We start from the raw sequence: 22,992 nt of genomic DNA, 5'->3' as shown, positions 1-22,992 counted from the left end.
AGAACATCTTTTTAATACTGCAGAGAGCAGTTACAAGGTGGTTAGTTACATGCACTAGACTCTACTTGGTGGTGAGCTATTTATTTATTTATTCATTTATTCATTTTAATCTGAGCTCCAGAATCTTATTTAAAATTCTTAGATTAAAAAAAAAAAAAAAAAAAGGCCGGGCACAGTGGCTCATGCCTGTAGTAATCCCAGGACTTTGGGAGGCCGAAGTGGGCAGGTCAGGAGTTCGAGACCAGCCTGGTTAACATGGCGAAACCCCAACTCTACTAAATGTACAAAAATTAGCTGGGCACAGTGGCAGGTGCCTGTAATCCCAGCTATTCGGGAGGCTGAGGCAGGAGAATCGCTTGAACCCGGGAGGTGGAAGCTGCAGTGAGCTGAGATCATGCCATTGCACTCTAGTCTGGGCAACATAGCGAGGCTCCCTCTCAAAAAAATAAAAAGCGAAACTATTCTTGATGTCTTTTTCATGGCCCTTGCTAGATCTACTTCCAATTCACTCACGTGCCTGCAAAAAAACAGGCGACTCATTGTAAACATTTGAGTCATACAGGGAGGAGAGGACCAAGGAACCAAAAGGCAAATCAGAATTCTGCGTAAAATTCCAACGTCTAGATTTACTCCTAACAGAAATCTTGAGCCCAGAAAGTCAGAGGAGGATTTTTACCATCCCAAACACGACAGGCTCTCACTGGGGAGAAAACTGAGGCCAAATGGTGTGAGTATATGAAGCCATGTTTATAAATAGTTCAGTATTCAACAGAAGGGTTCTCGTTAGCAACTGGGAAGCCAGTTGTCCCAGAGAAAACATTTTCACGGGTAACGCTGTGGTCAGCAAAGAATCCATCATATGCTTAAGTCTGGCTTCAAGAGATGCAGTAGCTGAATGATTTTGTTAAGCCACAAACCAACACTTCTTAGAAGGCCACCTCGCCTAGATGGACATAACAGAATATAAGATATATAGCCACTTTTGGTTTCAGATTGGTAAAATTCCTCTTTGCAGTCCAAGTAGGTAGGTATAAAGCCCTTTCATTAATTGAATGTGAACCAGTGTTTGCAAGAGACTCTCAAGTCCCCACCAAACAGTGGCAGAACAAAAGAGCCTTTTAATTTGATATGTAAGTCCATACTTCGAACAGTAAAATGGAATGTCCAATGAACGCTTCGTACTCCAGGCATCTGACATGAAAGTTCCGCGTAATACATGTTTTTACGATCCTGAAATAGGCTCTTGTTTTGAAGACTTTGCATATGTAATTAATAATAGCTTGAGATCATGTATATGCCACCATCTGAGCCAAACTGCTAAATATGCATGGCCCCGAAACTACACAATCAAGATCTGGAAAGCAGCAATTTTTCAAGACTGTAATTTAGGGTTTAAATGACAATGTAAGCCACACCAAGATGACATTATTTCCTTGCATCTAGCAAAATGAAGCTGTATCATCAGGTAGCAAAGGATGGGGGAAGGCGGCATCCATATTCCTGACATGTTACAATACTCTCCTTTTAGCATCTCACAAAGCATGTTTTGTTCAGAGAATGAATGGGGACAGTTCTCTTCTGTGCATTTTATTAAAACTTGAAAGCTGTGGCTCGCCGCCATCAATGACGCCTATTGGGTTCCAATAGCCTCATGTTCAAATCTGACTCGTTAGCAAATCCACCCAACTCAACATCGGTCATCTTGACATCGCAGGATATTCAGCAAGTCTGAAGTTTTTAATCGGGAAGGATTTTCTACCATTACTGAGCAAATAAAGGTTCTTTGTAGCAATGGCTGGAAATGCAACATGAGCCCTTTCATCACACCAAAAGAACTCATAAATAGTTCACCGGGTGAACCAAAGACTTTATTTCTCAAAAGCAGGTAACACCAAAGTACTATGTGGTATCCATATTCGTTGCAAAAATGATAATTACTGGAATTTTCCAAACATCAAATGAAGGGGGATCAATGGTTACCACTATCGTTTTCAACCAATATACAGACGTTCGCTCAAGGTGTAGGTTTTATTTCTACATAGTAATATTCACATGAGTTCCCTATGCTGAATTATTATCAAAACGAGGACTCTTGAAGGTCGAGCCCAGCTTTGTCTTGACTTCAAAGATGACACAGCAGCCAACCTAGAATCCTGGCTTGCTGCCTGAGTCCTAGAAATCAGGTCTTCTCATGTTTTACAACAAGCCGTGTCTCTGAAAACTAAAATCAGACTTTAGATTCCTCTGAAACAGTTCTGGTTCCCAAGCATCTGCACCATGGTACCCAGACATGCTCAAAATGTGCTTTCCCTTATCTTTCAAAACCCACCACCAGGAACCCAAAACGGACCCCACTTTGAGAGTTCCATGATGAAGGTGTTTAAGAACCACATCAACCCCAAGTAAAGGCAGTAGATGAAATTATCCATTTCTTTTTCTTCCTTTTTTTTTAAGTGAGACTACATTGGCAAATGGAAAAATGACACCAATCATATGATTACAGAAAATGGTTTTATAAATCCTCCTCTTGAAATTATGTTCAGGCCCAGCACGGTAGCTCATGCCTGCAATCCCAGCACTTCGGGAGGCCAAGGCAGAAGGATTGCTTGAGCCCAGGAGTTCAAGACCAGCCTGGGCAACATAGTAAGACCTCACCTCTGTTTAAAAAAAAAAAAAAAAAGAAATTCTGTTCAAAAGTATTTCAGACCAAAAGGAAGTCATAAAAACTGTTCATATAATTAGTCTATGAGAAAAAAATCCCTGTATGGAAAGGGGCACTGAAGATCGGGCACAGAGAAACAAGGGGAGACAGGGCAGTGATAAGATCCAGCCCTATTTTTCTAGCATGCATTTATGACCTCGTGGATATGTCTGTACTGGGTGTTAATAGCCCCTCTTTGTACTTAAAAAAAAAAATTAAGAAATTAAAGTGAATCTGTGTGCTAATGAAGTCTGCAGTTACAGAATCTCAAAGCCAAGCCTGTAAAGTCTGTAAGGCAAGATCTTTGTCATAAGGGACGGAAAGAGACGGATCAGATAATGGTAGGCACTAAAGGCTGGTTCAGCCGAGCTCTGGGCAGAACAACCACAAAAATAAGGCAACTGTGGCTTCTCAGTTTGAGACTGCCACCAGAAAGGCCCACGGAGCAGGAAAAAAGAGCCACTGATGGCAGATCACAGGAAGATATTCGGATAGGGCAATGATCACAGTTAGATGGCAGGACTCAGGGTCACAGGGAGGCAGGAAACCGTGGAACTGACACTCAAGGGGAATGTCTTTGCAAGTCCTATGCACGACTCCAAGCAGCAATTTCTGGGGTTTGGAGATTTGTTAGTTTAGCGACGTATTCCCCCCAAAAGAAGACATGAAGGTGGGCCCCCTGGAGAGGTGAGACCACCAGGGCAGAACCTCCACCAGGCGTGAAGCTGGATGAGAGGTGGAAAGGACTTCCTGCGGCACCCGGCTCCCTCCACGTCTGGCTGAGTCCTACAAACGCTTGTAGGTGCCCAGGAGAGCTCTGCAGTTGGGACAGTAATGGTCCACGTCCTGCAGGGCATCCACGCAGAAGGGGATGAAGCAGCAGCCCGCTATGCACCTGGAAGGAGAGAGAGACACACGGAGCACATTACTGACCACAACAGGATGGACACTGGCTGCCAAAAACATGTTCATGTCCTTCTTTGTAAAAAGGGTCTTTGCCAGTATAATTAGGAATTTTGAGATGGGATCATCTTGGATTATCCAGGTGGACCCCTAAAACCCAATGACCTCAGAAGAAGAGGAGAAGACACACAGAGATACAGAGTGGGCAGAAGGGTATGTGAAGACAGAGGCAGAGGCTGGAGTGATGAGGCCATAAGCCAAGGAACACCTGCAGCTACCAGAAGCTGGAGAAGGCAAAAAATGATTCACCCTAAAGCCTTAGGAGGGAGCGTGGCCCTGCTGAGCCCTGCTGACATTTTAGTCTTTGGTTTGTTTTTTGTTTTTGTTTTTTTTTGAGATGGAGTCTCACTCTGTCGCCCAGGGTTCAAGCAGTTCTCCCTCCTCCTGGGTTCAAGCAATTCTCCTGCCTCAGCCTCCTGAGTAGCTGGGATTGCAGGTGCATGCCACCAGGCCCAGCTAATTTTTGTATTTTTAGGAGAGATGGGGTTTCACCGTGTTGGCCAGGCTGGTCTCAAACTCCTGACCTCAAGTGATCCACCTGCCTTGGCCTCCCCAAGTGCTGGGATTACAGGTGAGAGCCACCACACCCGGCCCCTGCTGACATTTTGATTTTGCACTTCTGGCCTCCAGAATTGTGAGAGTTAATATCTGTTGTTTTAAACACTAGGTGTGTTGTAATTTGTGATGACACCCCTAGGAAATTAACATGCCAGCCAATACTAAGGCTCCTCCTACGGACAGAGCCCCTTCGAGCATTATTTTCAAATCTGGGGTCATTTGGGAGTCTTTCAAAGTGTTAGATGGGCTTGGTGAACTTTTTTTGCAAAGGGACAGATAGTAGATCTTTTAGTCTTTTTGTTGCTGTGTTTTGTTTGTTTTTGTAGAGATGGGGTCTTGCTATGTTGCACAGGCTGGTCTTGAACTGCTGACCTCAAGTGATCCTTCCACCTCCGCCTCCCAAAGTGCTGGGATTACAGGTGGAAGCCACCACACACCCGGCCACATACTTTCATCCTGATGAGCCATCGAGTCTCTGTTGCCGCTGCTCAACTCTGCCCTAGGAATGAGAAGACAGCCACAGAGAATCCAAAAACCAACAGGCGTGGCTGTGTTCCCGTAAAACTTAAAACAGGCGCCTGGCTCCAGGGTTGTTTTGCCAACCCCCGTCTTACTGATCTCTTTTCCATATAGACAGGCTGCTTCTTACAGCAACCAAGTAGAGTTCCCCAAATAACGCCTCTTAACCTACATAATCCACCATTGGCACACACAGGCAGGAATCTCAGACAGCCTGACAACCAATGTTTGCCAAAAACGGAGTTAAAACTCAACCTTTTACAGAAAGACGCTAGTTTACATAAAGCAGAATTTGGAAATATTCTGATGAGGAAATTATCTCATGAAAGAAATTTCCTCCTATTGCCTAAGCTTTCCAGAGCTCAAATAAGGGCAGTCAGTCCATTCAGCAGGAATCTTAACCTACGGCTTATAGGTACAGGCGCGGCTCCAGGCAGCATACACACATATTTTATCCACAGCAGCCCCTGAGGTGGGTGTTATTGCCCCGTACCCCCATCTATAGATGGGGAAACTGAAGCACAGAGAGGTAAAGTCACTTGCCCATGGCCACATAGCTAGTGAGAAGCAGGATTTGAACCCACTCTACCATGTTTAAGGAAGGAACAAAGGGAGGAAAAGAAAGGTTGCCTCAATTTCTAAAGCCAGACTGGCATAGGCCGATTCTCAATGTAAGTTTCTATTCCTCTATAATCCCAGCACTTTGGGAGGTCAAGGCAGGAGGACTGCTTGAGTCCAGGAGTTCAAGACCAGCCTGGGCAACAGAGTAAAATCTCTGCTTCCACAAAAAAAAAAAAATTTTAAAATTAGCTAGGTATGGTGGCACACACCTGTGGTCCCAGGTACTCAGGAGGTTGAGCTGGGAGCATTGCAGGAGCCCAGGAGATCAAAGCTGCAGAGAGCTACGATCGTACCACTGCGCTCCTGCCTGGACAATAGAGCAAGACTCAGTCTCAAACAAAACAAAACAAGTAAGTTTCTATTCCGTCTTTCCCCGATTTCAAAGATAAAAATTTGTTTTAATACAAATATCCAGAGGCAATGGACTTTTTTTTTTTTTTTAAGCATTTTCTGCCCACGGAATGAAGACAACAGCAGAGTCCTATGGGCAAGAGGGGGAATCAGGTGCCCAGAAAGCTGTTTTGTCTCCTTCCCTCCTTATTTAACACATGACCTCAAGGAAGTTAACTAAACTCTCCGGGACTCTGAGCCTCTTATTGAACTTAGGAAGAGAAATATTGTTCCTTCTCAACCTCAAGTCACCAAAGGACAATGTAGAGGAATGTGCCGGTTGCATGAGGCTCCTGAAACTCGCAAACATTGTTTCCTTCAAGGAAAAGAATGGAGCCCCTTGGGGTTTTCTGAGTGGCTCACGTGGCCAGGAATAAGGAAGCTACTTTTACCTGCTTGGTGGGAAACAAAAAATTGATTGTGTTTCCTCAGATTTTTCTCCCAGAACAGAAACTATTATCTCTTTAAACATAATACCCTTGGTGCAGACATAAATATTTATATAATTTCCCTGCATGAGTAATGGGAAAAATACTTCGGGTCATAAAAAGATAAGAAGTTTTGAAGCGATTCCTACGAAGAATTTTAATGTACAGATTGTTTAAAGCTTCCCTCGGGCTCGAGAAAAACATTATTATTTAGGTCATGAAATTCTAGAAGAAAAAGGAATCCCTAAGGGTATTGCCCTGTACACAGCTGGAAGCAGCTGTGAAGCTTGTCCCTACACACAGGGCGTGGTTTCAGCAGATAAGCAAGAAGAAAAGACGGAAGACCAATTTCTGGGGACTGATAAGCTTTAGACCAGCAGGGATGACTTGGCCTCCCAGGGGGCATTTTTGTTCAGAACACTGGGGAGTGTGGTGCTCCTAGCATCAAGCGGGTGGGGGCCAGGGATGCTATTCAATATCCTACAATGCACAGGACACCTCCTACAATAAAGAAATGTCTTGGGCCAGGCATGATGGCCCAGGCCTGTAATCCCAGCACTTTGGGAGGCTGAGGCGGGCGGGCCACCTGAGGTCAGGAGTTCGAGACCAGCCTGGCCAACATGGTGAGACCCTATCTCTACTAAAAGTACAAAATATTAGCCGGGCCTGGCGGTGCACACCTGTAATCCCAGCTACTCAGGAGGCTCAGGCAGGAGAATAGCTTGAACCTGGGAGGTGGAGGTTGCAGTGAGCCAGGATCGTGCTACTGCACTCCAGCCTGGGCAACAGAGTGAGAATCCATCACAAAAAAAGAAAGAAATGTCTTAGGCCAGGCACAGTGGCTCACACCTGTAATCCCAGCAGTTTGGGAGGCCGAGGCGGGCAGATCACCTGAGGTCAGGAGTTTGAGACCAGCCTGGCCAAGATGGTGAAACGCCAACTCTACTAAAAATAAGCTGGGCGTGGTTGTGCACCCCTATAATCCCAGCTACACAGGACGCTGAGGCAGGAGAATCGTTTGAACCTGAGCAGTGGGGATTACAGTGAGCCGAGATCGCCCCACTGTACTCCAGCCTGGGCGACAGAACCAGATTCCATCTCAAAAAAAAACAACACAAACGTCTGGCCCTGAATGTCAAGCATGGTGCAGTTGCGAACCCACCCCTGCCAGCACCCAGAGAGAAGGGCAGGAGGGCTTGGGGCCAAGTGGGAGGTAGACTCACCCCAGCAGGCACAGGCTCCCGCAGGACAGCCAGGTCAGGGCACCAGCGTTATAGGACAGCTGGCTCACGATCATCTTGTTGCAGGAAGGACAACACATTTGGACAGGGCGGTCCAAAAAGGTGATGGGGTGCTGCACATAGACCGTCTGCACGGTAACTGATGAAAGGGAGAGGGACAAACACAGGCTGCTCAGGAAACAAGGCCAATAGCATTCACTACAGGACAAAGAGAGGAACGCAGGGATGCGAGCAAATATTATATTTGTACATCCATGTTCATAGCACGCGTTCATCGTTTGGCTATCTATGAGAGCCAAAAGGGGAAGTAACACATGTGTCCATTGATGGACCAATAAATTAACACAGCAAAGTTTATCCATCCACCAGAATATGATTCAGCCTCAAAAAGAAAGGAGGACTGGGCGCGGTAGCTCATGCCTCTGATCCCAACACTTTGGGAGGCCGAGGTGGGAGGATTGCTTGAGCCTAGGAGTTTGAGATCAGCCTAGGCAACATGACAAGACCTCATCTCTACAAAAAACTATAAAAATTAGCCCAGCGTGGTGGTACATGCCTGTAGACCCAGCTACTCAGGAGGCTGAGGTGGGAGGATCACTTGAGTGTGAGAGATTGAGGATGCAGTGAATTATGATTGCGCCACTGCTCTCCAGCCTGGACAACAGAGCAACGCTCAGTCCCAAAAACAAATAAACAAATTTTAAGCAGCCTCACACTGTGCCCAGCAGCTCTTGATAAACAATCCACTCTCTTTACACAGACCCTTTGATAAACTCTGACAGCCAATGATAAGGGTAGAGTTTACCAAGCCAGGAAACGCAGGCCAACTCTGTGAGACAACAAGCTCGTGAACTGTGTTGATACAAGAAATGAAAATATAAAATAATGCTAGGAAGAAAAAGCTATGTGAAAACATGTTTGAACATTCGCAAGAATCAGAAAAGAATCCAGGCCGGGCACGGTGGCTCACATCTGTAATCCCAGCAAATCCCTTGGCTTTGGGAGGCTGAGGTGGGTGGATCACCAGAGGTCAGGAGTTCAAGACCAGCCTGGCCAACATGGTGAAACCTGTTTCAAAAGACAAAAATTAGCCGGGCATGGTGGCGCGTGCCTGTAGTCCCAGCTACTTGGGAGGCTGAGGCAGGAGAATCGCTTGAACTCGGGAGGCAAAGGTTGCAGTGAGCCAAGATCATGCCACTGCACTCCAGCTTGGGCAACAGAACAAGACTCTACCTCAAAAAAAAAAAAGAAAAAAAGAAAAAAAAAAGAGAGAATCCGGGGTGATGAAAATCATCAAGCACTTCAGTTGTTAAGCTCATATTTCTGTCAAAGCAACTTCCTTCTGTTCCTTTTTACGTTGTTAGAATGCCATTTATATAACAAATGAATTAGGGGAAAATTACTGCCTAGAGTTAACTGAACTTAGTAATACTCATAGAAAGACCCTCCTTCCAGAAAAGTAGTATTGAATCATACTTTAGCACTTATGTGTAATTTTTTTTTGGCAGGGGGGACAGGGTCTTGTGTTGCCCAGGCTGGTGCACAGGGGTACAATCATAGCTCACTGCAGCCTCAACCTCTTGGGCTTAAGCAATCCTCCCACCTCAGCCTCCCAAGTAGCTGGGACTACAGGTGCAAGCCATCACACTCGGCTAATTTTATTTCCATAGAGACAATATCTCACTATGTCACTCAGGCTGGTTTGGAACTCCTGGCCTCAGGTGATCCTCCTGCCTCAGCCTCCTCAGTAGCTAGGATTACAGGCGCAAGCCACCATACCCAGTTCATACATTTTATTAAGTGTTTTTGGGGTTCAAGAATAAGTTATTTGGGCCAGGCTCTGTGACTTATGCTGGTAATTCTAACACTTTGGGAGACCAAGGGAGGTGGGAAGATCGTTTGAGCTCAGGAGTTAAAGATCAGCCTGGAAAAATAGTGAGACTGCATTTCTACAAAAATTTAAAAATTAGCCAGGTGAGGTGGTGGATGCCTATAGTCTCAGCTATTCCAGAGACTGAGGTGGTAGGATCACTTGAGCCCAGGAGGTTCAGGCTGTAGCGAGCCATGACTGCACCACTGCACTCCAGCCTGGGCAACACGGTGAGACCCTGTCTCAAAAAAAAAAAAAAAAAAAAAAACCAAAGAAGAAGAAGAAACTATTTATTGATCACAGGATGCTCTAAGAATCTAAAGTCATTATCTCATCCTCTTCCAGCTCAAAATAACTTGAACACAACAATAAGAGTTCACTTTTATCAAATGAGTACTCTGTATTTGGCACACAGTACTTCCTCTCATGTTAACAACTCACTGATATTTGTAAATAGGTACTTGATGAAACCTATTTTACAAATGGGGAAGCTGAGGCACAAGGAGGTTATGTGAACCCAGGCAGTCTGATTCACGGGCCCCCTCTCTGAGCTAAAGATTTCTTTCAGAACTACCTGTGATACTGAAGCAGTGACATACCAGGTCACCCTCGGGCGGAAGGAAGCACCAAAGGACAGGGACCATCTAGTTGCTCAAAAGCAGAAGAGCAACTTGCATTGAGGGTGAGCTGGTATGAAAACACAATCACACATTGCTCAGGATGGTTTCTTCTTCTCCCTCTTCCTACCTCGGCCCTGGCCTCAGGGCAGAAGTTCTGCATCAGCCCTCAGGAGGAAGGGTGCGGGCCCTTAAGACACAAACTCCCATTCTCAGAAGAAAGTTGGTTGTGCCTCCATGAGATGTGCCAAAAGATTCATATATGATGATCATGGGAAAGATCCTAAACCATACTTTATTATGGAAAAGCTGTGAGCCTCACCAACATGGAATCTAAAAGACCGTGTGTGGAATTTCAAGGTAAGGGGGTAAAACTGGAACGTACTGGCACTTTACTTAGACTCTTTGGTAGAGTCACTTTGGTCACTCTCCTGATTCCCAGTGTGGAGGGCCAAGGAAATGGTAAGGGGGGCCTGCGAGGCCACACGTACTTGGATTGTTATTGGGGATGGGCGCTGGCTGGGTATAATACGAAGGAGGATTCATGCCCTTCCCATCAGGCCCTGTCACAAGCCCCGTAGTTGGCCCAGGCATGGGAGCTGGAGGTGTGGGGTAATAACTGTTAACAGCCACTGTCTCTTCATAGGATGGAGGTGCGGATGCTGCTGAGGAAGGCCCGGTGGCCGCCTGGTAAGGTCCTGGAACCGACATTTTACCTAAAACAGAAACAGAACATACCAGATAAGAAATTCAGTTATCTCTCCCTCTCTTTTTTACCTCAGGCTTCAATTTTCTTTCTGGCAAACAGAAATTCTGAGAAAATGACTTCCATCCAGCTTTGTGCAAAAGCTAGGAAGAGGGTTAATGTCCCTTCAAGACCCCAGAATTAATCAAAAAGTAAATAATTACTACCAAAAATCACCAAAACCTGGAAAATCCAAAGTGGAAACATCAACCAAATACGAGTCATTTCTTCTTCACATCATAAACCATTACCGGACAATGACCTATGTACCTTCCATATCTGGTGTTTCTTCTTCGGTTTTTTTTTGTTTGTTTTTTGTTTTTTGGTTTTTTGGTTTTTAAGCCACTGTGGTTTTCACTAACTGTTTCAGGTAACGGAAAAGATAAAGGCATTCAAAAACCAACCACAAATTATCACAAATAGCAAAGGGGCCAGATGCCACAAAATGCACACTGTATGATGCTATTTAAATAAAGGTCAGAAATAGGCAAAATGAATCCATGGAGCGGTTACTCTTGGGAGAGGAAGAAGAATCTGGAAAGGGGTATGAGGGGGCCTTTGCAGGGGGCGGGTCCTGTTCTCTTTCTTCACCTGGGGGCTGGTTACAGAGGTATGTTCAGTCTGTAAAAATCTGAGTTGTACAATTAAAACGTATATACTTTTTTGTATGTGTGTTATAGTTTTGTTTTTTGTTTTGTTTTATTTTTTTGAGACAAGATCTGTCACCCAGGCTAGACTGCAGTGGTGCGATCTCAGCTCACTGCAGCCTCCACCACCCAGGCCCAGGTGATCTTCCTGCCTCAGCCTCCCAGGTAGCTGGGACTACAGGCATGTGCCCCCACGCCCGGCTAATGTTTTCATTTTTTGTAGAGATGGGGGTCTCACTTTGCTGTCTAGGCTGGTCTTGTACTCCTGGGGGCAAGTGAACCTCCCGCCTTGGCTTCCCAATGTGCTGGGATTAAAGGCATGAGCCACCGTGCCCAGCCTGTGTGTTATAGCTTTTTAAGAAGGAAATACACATAGACTTCAGTTCTCATTTTGAAAAATGAGCACCAGAGGAGCCAGGCACACATTTTCTTTTGTGAGGGCAAAGAAAGGATTTCCCTCCAGCCCTGGCAGAGCTGCTGCTCGCCTAGAATTACACCCTGCACCCAGAGTGTGCTCCTGTCTGATGTTCCATGATCCAGCAGCCATGGGGCAGCTGGAAGCAGACACAGTGCTGTTCTTTGTGTGGCTGTTTTTCTAACTGGGCAGGGTTCAGGCTGCCTTAGAAGAGCCATTCAAACCTGTCTCGGGAGAAATGGGAAACGAGGCTCCGGGGCAGCGAGCCACAGCCACCGCTCCCCTCTCCCGACACTGTCTGCCTCATTTTCTAGAACTCGTGGGAAGCCAAGGCAGCAATTAATCCCACTGCAGGGAGAAGGGTAGAGTCCTTCTCGGAAGCCCTGCCTCTAAACCAAGCCCCAAAGAGGAGACTTCTCTGGAGGAACCAAAGAAAGGGTATTCACCTCAAAGTGGAAACAGAGACCAGATGCGGTGGCTCACACCTGTAGTCCCAGCACTCTGTGGAGCCGAGGTGGCAGGATAGCCTGAGCCCAGGATCTCAAGACTAACCTGGGCAACATGGTGAGACTCCCATCTCCAAAATAAAACAAAACAAAAGGGCTGGGTGCAGTGGCTCATGCCTGTAATCCCAGTACTTTGGGAGGTTGAGGCAGGAGGATCACTTGAGCCCAGGAATTCACGACCGGCCTGGGCAACATAGTGAGACCCTGTCTCTACAATGAAAAAAAAGTAGCCAGATGTAGTGGCACACACCTGTAATCCCAGCTACTTAGGAGGCTGAGGCAGGAGGATTGCTTAATCCTGGGAGGTTGAGGCCACAGTGAGCCATGATCGCGCCACTGCACTCCAGCCTGGGCAACAGAGCGAGACTCTGTCTCAAAGACAAACAAACAAAACAAAGTGGAATAGAGGTGGGGGAATGAACATGATAAAAAGAAAGTCAGTAAGTAAAGACAGGTTGGGGCTGCATTCTAGAAAACTTTGAAAGTCCCTTGGAGAACACATGTTCAAGACTTCATTCTATCAGAGTGCTGTCTAACAGAACCTTCTGTGATGATGGAAATGCTCTGTATCTGCTGCCCAATATAGCAGCCACCAGTCACGTAAGGCTGTTGGACATCTAAAATGTGGCTTCTGGCCAGGCACAGGGGCTCATGACGGCAATCCCAGCACTTTGGGAGGTCAAGGCAATTGGATTACTTGAGCCCAGGAGTTCAAGACCAGCCTAGACAACATAGTGAGACCCTGTCTCTACAAAATTTTAAAAATTAAAAAAATTAGCCAGGCATGGTGGTGCACACTTGTGGTCCCAGCTACCCAGGAGGCTGAGGTAGGAGGATCACTTGAGCCTAGGAGGTGGAGGCTACAGTGAGCCATGATCATGCCACTGCACTCTAGCCTGGGCGACAGAGCAACACTCTATCTCTAAAAGAAAAAAAGAAATTAGTTAGTGTGAGTGAAGAACTGAATTTTTTTTTTTTTTTTAGCTTTTTTTCATCTTTTTACTTGCCAATGAATTTTTACTTGTATTTAAGTTTAAGCAATTTAAATGTGAAAACTAACAATTCAATTATTGGGAAGCTTTCACGTAAGTCTGGGACAACTTGAGTATGTGAATCACTTTTTCAATGGTAAATTTGATGAACACTGAATATAGATCAAAATGTTTTTTGATAAAAATTTAGCATTCAATTTGGGATAGAATGTCAATGTAAAAATACACCCTGAATTTCAAAACTTAGTAGGAAAAAATGAACGTAAAATATCTCATTAATAATTTCTTATATTGATATATTAAAACGACCACAGCTTAGATATATGAAGTTAAGTAAAATGTATTGTTAATTTCACCTGTTTCTTTGTACCTTTCAAAATGTGGCCACTAGGCCGGGTATGGTGGCTTACACCTGTCATCCCAGCACTTTGAGAGGCTGAGGCAGGAGGATGGCTTGAGCCCAGGCATTCTAGATCAGCCTGAGCAACATAGGGAGACACTGTCTTTACAAAAAAATTAAGAATTAGCCAGACATGGTGGTGCACCCCTGTGGTCCCAGCTATTGGGAGGCTGAGGTGGGAGAATCACTTAAACCCAGGAGTTCAAGTAAGCCATGACTGCGCCACTGCACTCCAGCTTCGGCGAGACTGTCTCAAAAATAAATAAATAAAAACAAAATAAATAAAAAAGAGGCCAGACATGGTGGCTCACGACTATAATCCCAGTACTTTGGGAGGCCAAGGCAGGCGGATCGCCTGAGGTCAGGAGTTTGAGACCAGCCTGGCCAACACGGTGAAACCCCGTCTCTACTAAAAATACAAAAATTAGCCAGGTGTGGTATTCGGCGCCTGTAATCCCAGTTACTCAGGAGGCTGAGACAGGATAATCACTTGAACGCGGGAGGTGGAGGTTGCAGGGAGCTGAGATTGTGCCATTGCACTCTAGCCTGGGCAACAGAGTGAGACTCTGTCTCAAAAATCAATAAATAAATAAATAAAATGTGGTGGCCAGGCACGGTGGCTCATGCCTGTAATCCCAGCACTTTGGGAGGCTGAGACGGGTGGATCATTTGAGGTAAGGAGTTCGAGACCAGCCTGGCCAACATGGTGAAACCCCATCTCTACTAAAAATACAAAAATTAGCCAGGTATGGTAGCGTGCGCCTGTAATCCCAGTGCTTAACCCAGGAGGCAGAGGTTGCAGCGAGCTGAGATCACGCCACTGCACTCCAGCCTGGGCCACAGAGTGAGATTCCATCTCAAAAAAAAAAAAAATGTAGCTACTAAAAAATTGTAAATGATATAATGAAGCTTGCTTTCTGCTCCTAATACACAGCAAAGCTATGAGCCATCGGAGTCACAGAAGGTCACAGAGAAGCGGAAAGGCCCAACCCCAGAAAAGACAGATGAGACAGAAGGTCTGTAAGAGGAGCAAGAAGCAAAGTAGAGAAGGCCACCAGAAGCAGGAGGGCAGGGTGAGGGTGTAATGAGATCACAGGAGGTGTTTGTGAAAACAGGCTCGGGTTTAACACTGAGACTAACGGTGTAAAGTGGTTTGAGGAGTGTTGCTAGTTTCCTCTGACATACAGGAACAGAAATGCAGAAGTCCCAGCTTGCCCCTAAAGTCCGCTGACATCCCTCCCAGATGACCCCAGGAAACCCTGACATCTGCTTCTGGCCTTGTTGAAACTTCCAGCAAAGGGAACGACAGGGCACCCTGGGGGTCTGGAGTGACCTACATCCGGGCTGAACGTCGAGGACTCGCCATCACAGCCCCAGACCCACCTCCACAATTTATGGTGAAAACTGACTCGTATAAAAACTTACAAGACCAGAAAAAGCCAGTGTGTACAGAAATCCTCAAGGAGCATGGTTGGTCGTGACTGCCAATGGAATGCTTTGAGGGAAAACAAGGCCTGGGGCATCCTAAACCTCCAAGAGGCAATGGCTGAATTCAGCAGCAGAGCAATTTCTGCAAAAACCACGGCATCTCCTCCCAAAGTGAGGAAACTGCATCTTTACAGAGTCAACATTACAGGTGTGGGGGATGGGAGGACGGGAGCTTTCTTCTGATGACCTTTAAAACATGGGTAGACCCCAGTTTCTCGTTCTGGAAATTGAGGCCTTGGCCACCGCCTCTCCCCCTTTATTGAGACCATCTTTCATGTGGTCACATCTTATCTTCCGGGATTTCGAGACACTGCCTCTTTTGAGCATTGCTTTGAGATCAAACAGCCACACAAACACATTTATAATTCTGAAAAGAACAAGAGCAACAGGCCAGAATAGTAAAAAAGACTCATAACCGCTGGTTTGGAAGTTTTCTAAATAAATTCCACAGTCTTCCCTCCCTCAGGCCCCAAGGCCAGGAAATGCCACCACGGTTAGTCCCATTTTGTTTTCCTTGTTTTGCGCCTTCATTTCAATTTGGCTTATCTCCTGGGATAAGAGGCCCACCCACCAACCATCCCTCTCCTCATCACCCCCCCATCCCCTCCTTATCACCTCCCCAACTACGAAACTCTTAGAACAGCAATTAGTCCCCCTCACCCTAAACTCACACACACACTCTGCACAATGTCTTTTTTTAAAAAAGAGAGAGAGAAAGAGAGAAAGAAAAGGAGAAACAGGGTCTCGCTCTATTGCCCAGGCTGGAGTACAGTGGCACGATCATAGCTCACCACAGCCTGAAACTCATAGACTCAAACAATCCTCCTGACTCAGCCTCTGGAGTAGCTGGGACTACAGGTGTGTGTCACCATGCTTGGCTATAACTTTTTAATTTTTCTTAGAGACAGGGTCTTGCTATGCTGCCCAGGATGGTCACAAACTCCTGCGCTCAAGTGATCCTCCTGCCTCAGCCTCTCAAAGTGCTGGGATTATAGGCATGAGCCACCGTGCCCAGCCTCTCCACACTGTGAACCTGAGAGATGGAGGCTGCAGTGAGCCGAGATCGTGTCACTGCGCTCTAGCATGGGCGACTGAGCGAGACTCCATCTCAAAAAAAAAAAAAAAAGAAGAAAGAAAAGAAATTCGAACACTTTTTGAACAAAGGGCCTCGCGTTTCCATGCTGCACTGGAGCCCAGAAATTAAGTAGCCAAATGTGACCGGTGGTGACAGAAAAGGAAAAGGAGGCATTCCTGATCCATGGAGAATTTGGATCTGACATGCCCAGCTGTGGAATCACTTTCACATCTATAAATATGCCACTTGGGATATCTTGGGGTCCCTTTTAGCCAAAAGTTTTCCTCATTCTAACTCTCAACAATTTGCTCAACGAAAGGTATTCTTGCCCAGGCATGTTGGATCACGTCTGTAATCCCAGCACTTTGGGAGCCGAGATGGGCAGATCACTTGAGCCCAAGAGTTTGAGACCAGTCTGGGAAACAAATTGAGACCATGTCTCTACAAATGGTACAAAAATTAGCCAGGCGTTGTGGCAGGTGCCTGTGGTCCTGGCTGCTCTGGAGGCTAAGGTAGGAGGATCACTTGAGCCCAGGAGTTCGAGACTGCAATAAGCTAGGATCACGCCACTGCTCTCCAGCCTGGGTGACAGAGCAAGACCTTGTCTCAAAACAAAAAGAAGAAAAAAAAAAGTAGGGTCACAAAATCATATATAAAGATAATCTTTAAAAATTTTTTTTTAATTAAAAAATATATATTAGCCAGACATGGTTGCACAAACTTGTAGTCCCAGCTATTCAGGAAGGTGAGGTGGGAGGATTTGCTCGAGCCTGGGAGCTCGAGGTTACAGTGAGCTGTGATCACACCACTGCACTCCAGCCTGGCTGACAGAGTGAGACCATATCTCTACACAAAAAATTATAATAATATTAATTTTTTTTTTTGAGTCAGAGTCTCACTCTGTCGCCTAGGCTGGAACGCAGTGGCGTGATCTCGGCTCACGGCAACCCCCGCTTCCCAGGCTCAAGCAATTCTCATGCCTCAGCCTGCCGAGAAGCTGGGATGACAGGCGCCTGCCAACACGCCCAGCTAATTTTTGTATTTTTTAGTGGAGACAGGGTTTCACCATGTTGGCCAGGCTGGTCTCAAACTCCCGACCTCAGGTGATCAGCCCACCTTGGCCTCCCAGAGTGCTGGGATTACAGGCGTGAGTCACCACGCCTGGCCAGAAATTTTTAAAAAACAGAAAAATCATGAAAAGAAAATACACCCTCAGTGGAAGCAACACATGTGAACTCTGGAGGGATCACCTCTCTTTCTGCCTCCCTAATACATGAAAGTGCGTTTACTGTGCACTTTCACGCCACACACTTGATGCCATGCAAAAAATACCTGCCAATGATGGGTTCCAACTCATTTTGTCACTGGGCACTTTGCAATTCAAAGTGTCCTGCTTCTTAGTAAACAGGCAACAGAACGTTAATGATCAGCCGAGGGTGGAAAGTCACAAAGCTCAGCCCTCTCATATTGGGAAGAAAAACAATGAAATTCTGAGAGAGCTCAGAATTTGGAGGCAGGGTGCCCAAAGCTGCATATTTACTGCTTCAAGCCCTTAGCAAAAGACAAAGGGTTGGGGTGGGGGGCATGCTTGTCAACCCAGAAAGCATCTCCATCTCAGTTTTGTTTGTGTTTTTGTTTGAGACAGAGTCTCACTCTGTTACCCAGGCTGGAATGCAGTGGCATGATTTCAGCTCACTGCAACCTCTGCCTCCCAGGTTCAAACGATTCTCCTGCCTCAGCCTCCAGAGAAGCTGGGATTACAGGCATGCGCCACTACACCCAGCTAATTTTTTGTATTTTTACTACAGACAGGGGTTTCACCATGTTGGCCAGGCTGCTCTCGAACTCCTGACCTCAAGTGATCCACTCGCCTCAGCCTCCCAAAATGCTACGGTTACAGGTGTGAGCCACCACGCCCGGCCTCAGTTCTGTTAAAAGTGGAGGCAAAAACCCCGGAACCCGCAGGGAGAAGCCACAGTGTCAGACCCAGCGATCATCCGTGCCCTGAACTGATATTAATGCACTGATCTGGAATCCTCAGGACATGGAAATAAACTCCACGAGGGACCTCACTTTCAGCAACAGATCGGCTTCTAAACAATTCAGCCTCAACAGCCTCAGAATTCTCTGGAATAGGCCAGTGCAAGCTGCTACTTCAGGCGCTCACAAGGTCCTGGGTGTCATCTTACTTCTTGTGCGCCCAAAATACGGGTTCATTCAATGTTTGCAGAATCAAACCTGCAGGTCAAAAGGTACAGTGTTCTGCCTCGAATCTTGAATTTTTTTTTTTTTTTAATGGGGAGATTGCAGGGGAGTGCAATGGATAAGCCTCATCCTGGGAAAACCACGTTCATGACTATGGTATCGCTCCTGCTAGCTAAGTATGACCTTGAATCCTAAATGCAAAGGAAAAGATCAGACTTCAGGAAGCCCGGGGTGGCCAGCCTAGCAGTTTTATCACTGATCATTCGGGCTCCCAGACAGCCCTGGAACGAACCTCGAAAGCACAAAAGGCTACAGATCAAATGATTCCACTGAGATGAAATGCCCAGAATAGGTGAATTCACAGAGATACAAAGCACATCAGTGGTGGCCAGGGATGGGTGTACAGCAGTGGGAGGAAATGGGTATGGGGTTCTTTTGGGGATGATGAAAATGTTCTGGAACCAGATGGAAGTTGATGGTTGCACAATGCTATGAACTTACTAAATGCACTGAATTATCTTTTTTTTTTTTTTTTTTTGAGAGAGAGTCTCACTCTGTTGCCCAGGCTGGAGTACAGAACTTACTAAATGCCACTGAATTATCTTTTTTTTTTTTTGAGACAGATTCTCGCTCCGTCGCTCAGGCTGGAGTACAGTGGCACAATCTTGGCTCGCTGCAACCTCTGCCTCCCAGGCTCAAGCAATTCTCCTGCCTCAGCCTCCCTAATAGCTGGGATTATAGGTGCCTGCCACCACACCCAGCTGATTTTTATATTTTTAGTAGAGACAGGGTTTCACCATGTTGACCAGGCTGGGCTCGAACTCCTAACCTCAAGTGATCCACCTGCCTCAGCCTCCCAAAGTGCTGGGATTACAGGCATGGGCCACCGCGCCTGGCCTTGAATTACTCACTTTTAAATGTTTATCTTTATGTGACTTTCTCTTCAATAAAAAGCGGGGGGAGGGGGGGTGGGCGGGGAGGAGACATTGCTGGAAATCCCTAATCTTACTATCCCAAGCCAAGGCCTTAAAACTGAGCCTCTAAGTTGGCCGCTGGTCTTGGTTCAGTCCATCCTGGGCCCCTGTTTGTCTAAAATCAAGCCACGTGGGTCTTTCTGACATCCCTCATTGTGCTCTTGACTAGCGCAACTCCCTGCTCCCGGTTTGTGGGGACTGAGAAGATTCCCAGGATGCACTGGTGCCCCTACCAACTGCACAGTCTCTCGTGGCATCTCCCGCCACACCTGCCTTGCTTGGATGTTCCCAAACACATCACGGGCATGCTCTTACTTCCGTCTGCCTCCTTCCTGATGGGTCTGGCAAATTCCGCTTATCATATCCCAGCTTGCGTGTCACCTCCTCCAAGAAGCCCTCTCTGGCTTGCCCCCGGGAGAATTCATTCCTCCTGGAGCCTCTCTATATGGTGCAGAGGTCAAGGGCACAGACTCTGGAGCTAGACCCCCTGGGTTCCTCCAGGCGCCCCCATGCCCCAGGGCATGACTTTAGTGCCTCAGGTTTCCCATCTGTAAAATGGGCACGCTGATAGTTTCTTCCTCATAAGGCTCTTGAGAGGATGAAATGAATGCACTTGCAAAAAGGACCCAGAGCAACGTGGAATACACAAGCACTCGGTACGCGTCAGCTGTTACTAACTCATGTTTGTTTGCTGTATTTGTCATAAGGCAGTTTTCTTCACTTGTCTGTCTTCGTATCTGGTCATAGACCCCATAAGAGCAGGAACTGACACTAAAATCTGCATCCCAGCACCTAGAAAGAGGGCCAAAACGTTATGGGTGCTTCATAGGGTGACCCACTGTCCCAGTCTCCCCTGGACAGAGGGGTTTTTCCCTGGATGCAGGACTTTTGGTGCTAAATCTAGGAAAGTCTCAGGCAAACTGGGACAAGTTGGTCACTCTGGTACCTCAACAGTTTGTAGAAAGCAATACCTAGGTATGAAAAAAGGACACCAAGATCCATCTGGAAAGGCATGATGATTTGGGAGCAGGCCAGACGTGGTGGCTCATGCCTGAAATCCCAACACTTTGGGAGGCCAAGGCAGAAGGATCGCTTGAGCTTAGAAGTTCGAGACAGGCCCGGGCAACATAGTGAGACCCCACCTCTACTAACAATCAAACGAATTAGCTGGGCATGATGGCACATGTCTATAGTCCCAGCTACTCAGGAAGCTGAGATAGGAGGATCCCTCGATCACTTGAGCCCAAGAGGTTGAGGCTGCAGTAAGCTACAATAGTGCCACTGCAATTCAGCCTGGTGGAGGGGGGCATGGACAGAGGAAGACTCTACCTTGGGTTAAAAAAAAAAAAAAAAAGATTTAGGAGTAGACATGAAAAAGCAGGAAGGGCTTACTCCAATAGCCCTAACATAGAATCTGAGAAAACGACGTTTGTAAAGGAAGATGTTTATGTAATGACAAGCCTCCATATACATGGTCTCACAGTTCAGCTCAAGGTAACATGAGGATTTACGATGCAGATGCCAGCACATCACCAAATATGCTCAAGAACTGGAATCCCTGAATTGAGCCTGGAGTCCTTCATTTCCTCCAGGATTCCTGGGGGCAGTGTATTGTTTCTCAACAGGGCACCCTAGGATGTCCAGGCAGGAGGAGACCAAGTCGGGATAAAACAGGGGTGGACAGGCTGGGCGCAGTGGCTCATGCCTGTAATCCCAGCACTTTGGGAGGCTGAGGCAGGCGGATTACCTGAGGTCAGGAGTTTGAGACCATCCTGGCCAACATGGCAAAACCTCGTCTCTACTAAAAGTACAAAAATTAGCCGGACGTGGTGGCACACGCCTGTAATCCTAGCTACTCGGGAGGCTGAGGCAGGAAAATTGCTTGAGCCCAGGAGACGGAGATTGCAGTGAGCTGAGATCGTGCCACTGCACTCCAGCCTGGGCAACAGGCTTGAAAAAAACAAAACAAAACAAAACAACAACAACAACAACAAAAACATGGGTGGACAGAGGTTGAAAGGGAAGTGTGGGGGCGTGTGCACATGGACAAAATGAAGTCAGAAAGAAGAACTGCCGCAGTCTCCAAACCTCAAGACTGGTTGGTTCATTTTTTTCTCCTTGGTGCAAGTTTATGGCACTGCTAGAATCATCACTCAGCGGAAGAGACCCCTTGTTTGGGCCAGCATCCACTCCAGTTCTGGTTCCAGCTATGGAAAGATGTCAAGAGGGTAGTTCCAGGCCAGGCACGGCGGCTCACGCCTGTAATCCCAGCATTTTGGGAGGCTGAGGTGGGTGGATCACTGGAGGTCAGGAGTTCAAGACCAGCCTAGACAACATGGTGAAATCCGGCTCCAATAAATACACAAAAATCAGCCAGGCGTAGTGATGCACCCCTGTAATCCCAGCTATGTGGGTGGCTGAGGCAGGAGAAGTGCTTCAACCCAGGAGGCGGAGGTTGCAGTGAGCTGAGATCATGCCACTGTGCTCCAGCCTGGATGACAGAGCGAGACTCTGTCTCAAAAAATAAAGAGGGTAGTTCCAGCAGGGCACAGTGGCTCACACCTGTAATCCCAGCCAGCACTTTGGAAGCCTGAAGCGGGAGGATGGCATGAGCCCAGGAATTCGAGACCAGCCTGGGCAACACAATGAGACCCCATCTCTACAAAAAAGATAAAAATTAGCCAGGAGTGGTGGTATGCACCTGCAGTCCCAGCTACTTAAGAAGCTCAGTGGGGAGGATCACCTGAGCCTGGGAGGCAGAGGTTGCAGTGAGCCATGTTTGCACCACTGTACCCCAGCCTGGGCAACAGAGCAAGACCCTGTCTCAAAAAAAAAAAAAAAAAGAGAGAGAGGGTAGTTCTTACCACTGTATTATCCATTCAGAACCTTGAGTCATGAGCAGGCTCCCCAATGTCCCCACCCCATCAAATTCAGAAATACTTGTCACTCCACACTCATCACCTGGTCCTTGGGGTAGCCCTAAAGCCACTTGTTCAATGGGGACAAGGTGCCATCCATTCCCCAGAAATGACACTGGCTTTCTTCACAGGTATCAAGCAGATTCTGAGTCTCTAACTTGCTGGTACCCCAAGATGTCACAACGTCAACAGTTCCAGCCAACAGGTGTGGAGAAGTAAGGGGACATGGAGTTGCCACCGTGTAAGTGCTCCACCTTCAGTGCTTGCTTGTGACACTGAAGGTACACCCTTGTCTTTTTTTTTTTTTTTTTTTTTTTTTTGAGATAGAGTCTCATTCTGTTGCCCAGGCTGGAATGCAGTGCCACGACCTCCGCCACCCGGGTTCAAGCGATTCTCTCACCTCAGCTTCCTGAGTAGCTGGGACTACAGGCATGCGCCACCAAGCCCAGCTAATTTTTGTATTTTTAGTACAGACAGGGTTTCACCATATTGGCCAAGCTGGTCTCAAACTCCTGACCTCAAGTGATCCACCCACTTCAGCCTCCCAAAGTGCTGGGATTACAGGCGTGAGCCACTGTGTCCAGCCTGACACCCTTGTCAAAGGAGTCTCAGGGCCTTTTTTCTCCCTGACCCCATCCTTTCTGGTGAAATGGCCAACAGGCAGGCAGGGCCCAAAAGGGAAGGAGGAGTAGGACGGATAGTGCCCAAGACTGAGAACT

The 22,992-nt window shown here is 46.8% G+C and overlaps 1 protein-coding gene across 5 annotated transcripts in view; it reads right to left on the bottom strand.

Moving 5' to 3' along the window:
* Positions 1–1,846: 1,846 nt before the first annotated feature.
* The window catches only part of LITAF (lipopolysaccharide induced TNF factor), a 39,424-nt gene continuing 18,278 nt past the window's right edge, over positions 1,847–22,992 (bottom strand). For all 5 annotated transcript variants that reach the window (XM_054534751.2, XM_054534749.2, XM_054534752.2 and 2 more), the window contains exons 2-4: positions 10,400–10,624; positions 7,404–7,560; positions 1,847–3,596 (exon numbers count right to left, since the gene is read on the bottom strand). In XM_054534751.2, the coding sequence (XP_054390726.1) occupies positions 3,488–3,596; positions 7,404–7,560; positions 10,400–10,619 (486 nt within the window). In that variant the 5' untranslated portion in view covers positions 10,620–10,624 and the 3' untranslated portion in view covers positions 1,847–3,487. The remainder of the gene's footprint in view (positions 3,597–7,403; positions 7,561–10,399; positions 10,625–22,992) is intronic.

Source organism: Pongo abelii, chromosome 18 (assembly GCF_028885655.2).
Source record: "Pongo abelii isolate AG06213 chromosome 18, NHGRI_mPonAbe1-v2.0_pri, whole genome shotgun sequence".
Classification (NCBI taxonomy): Eukaryota; Metazoa; Chordata; class Mammalia; order Primates; family Hominidae; genus Pongo; species Pongo abelii.
The sequence above is the reverse complement of the archived record's forward strand: the minus strand, read 5'-3'. Positions and strand labels throughout refer to the sequence as shown.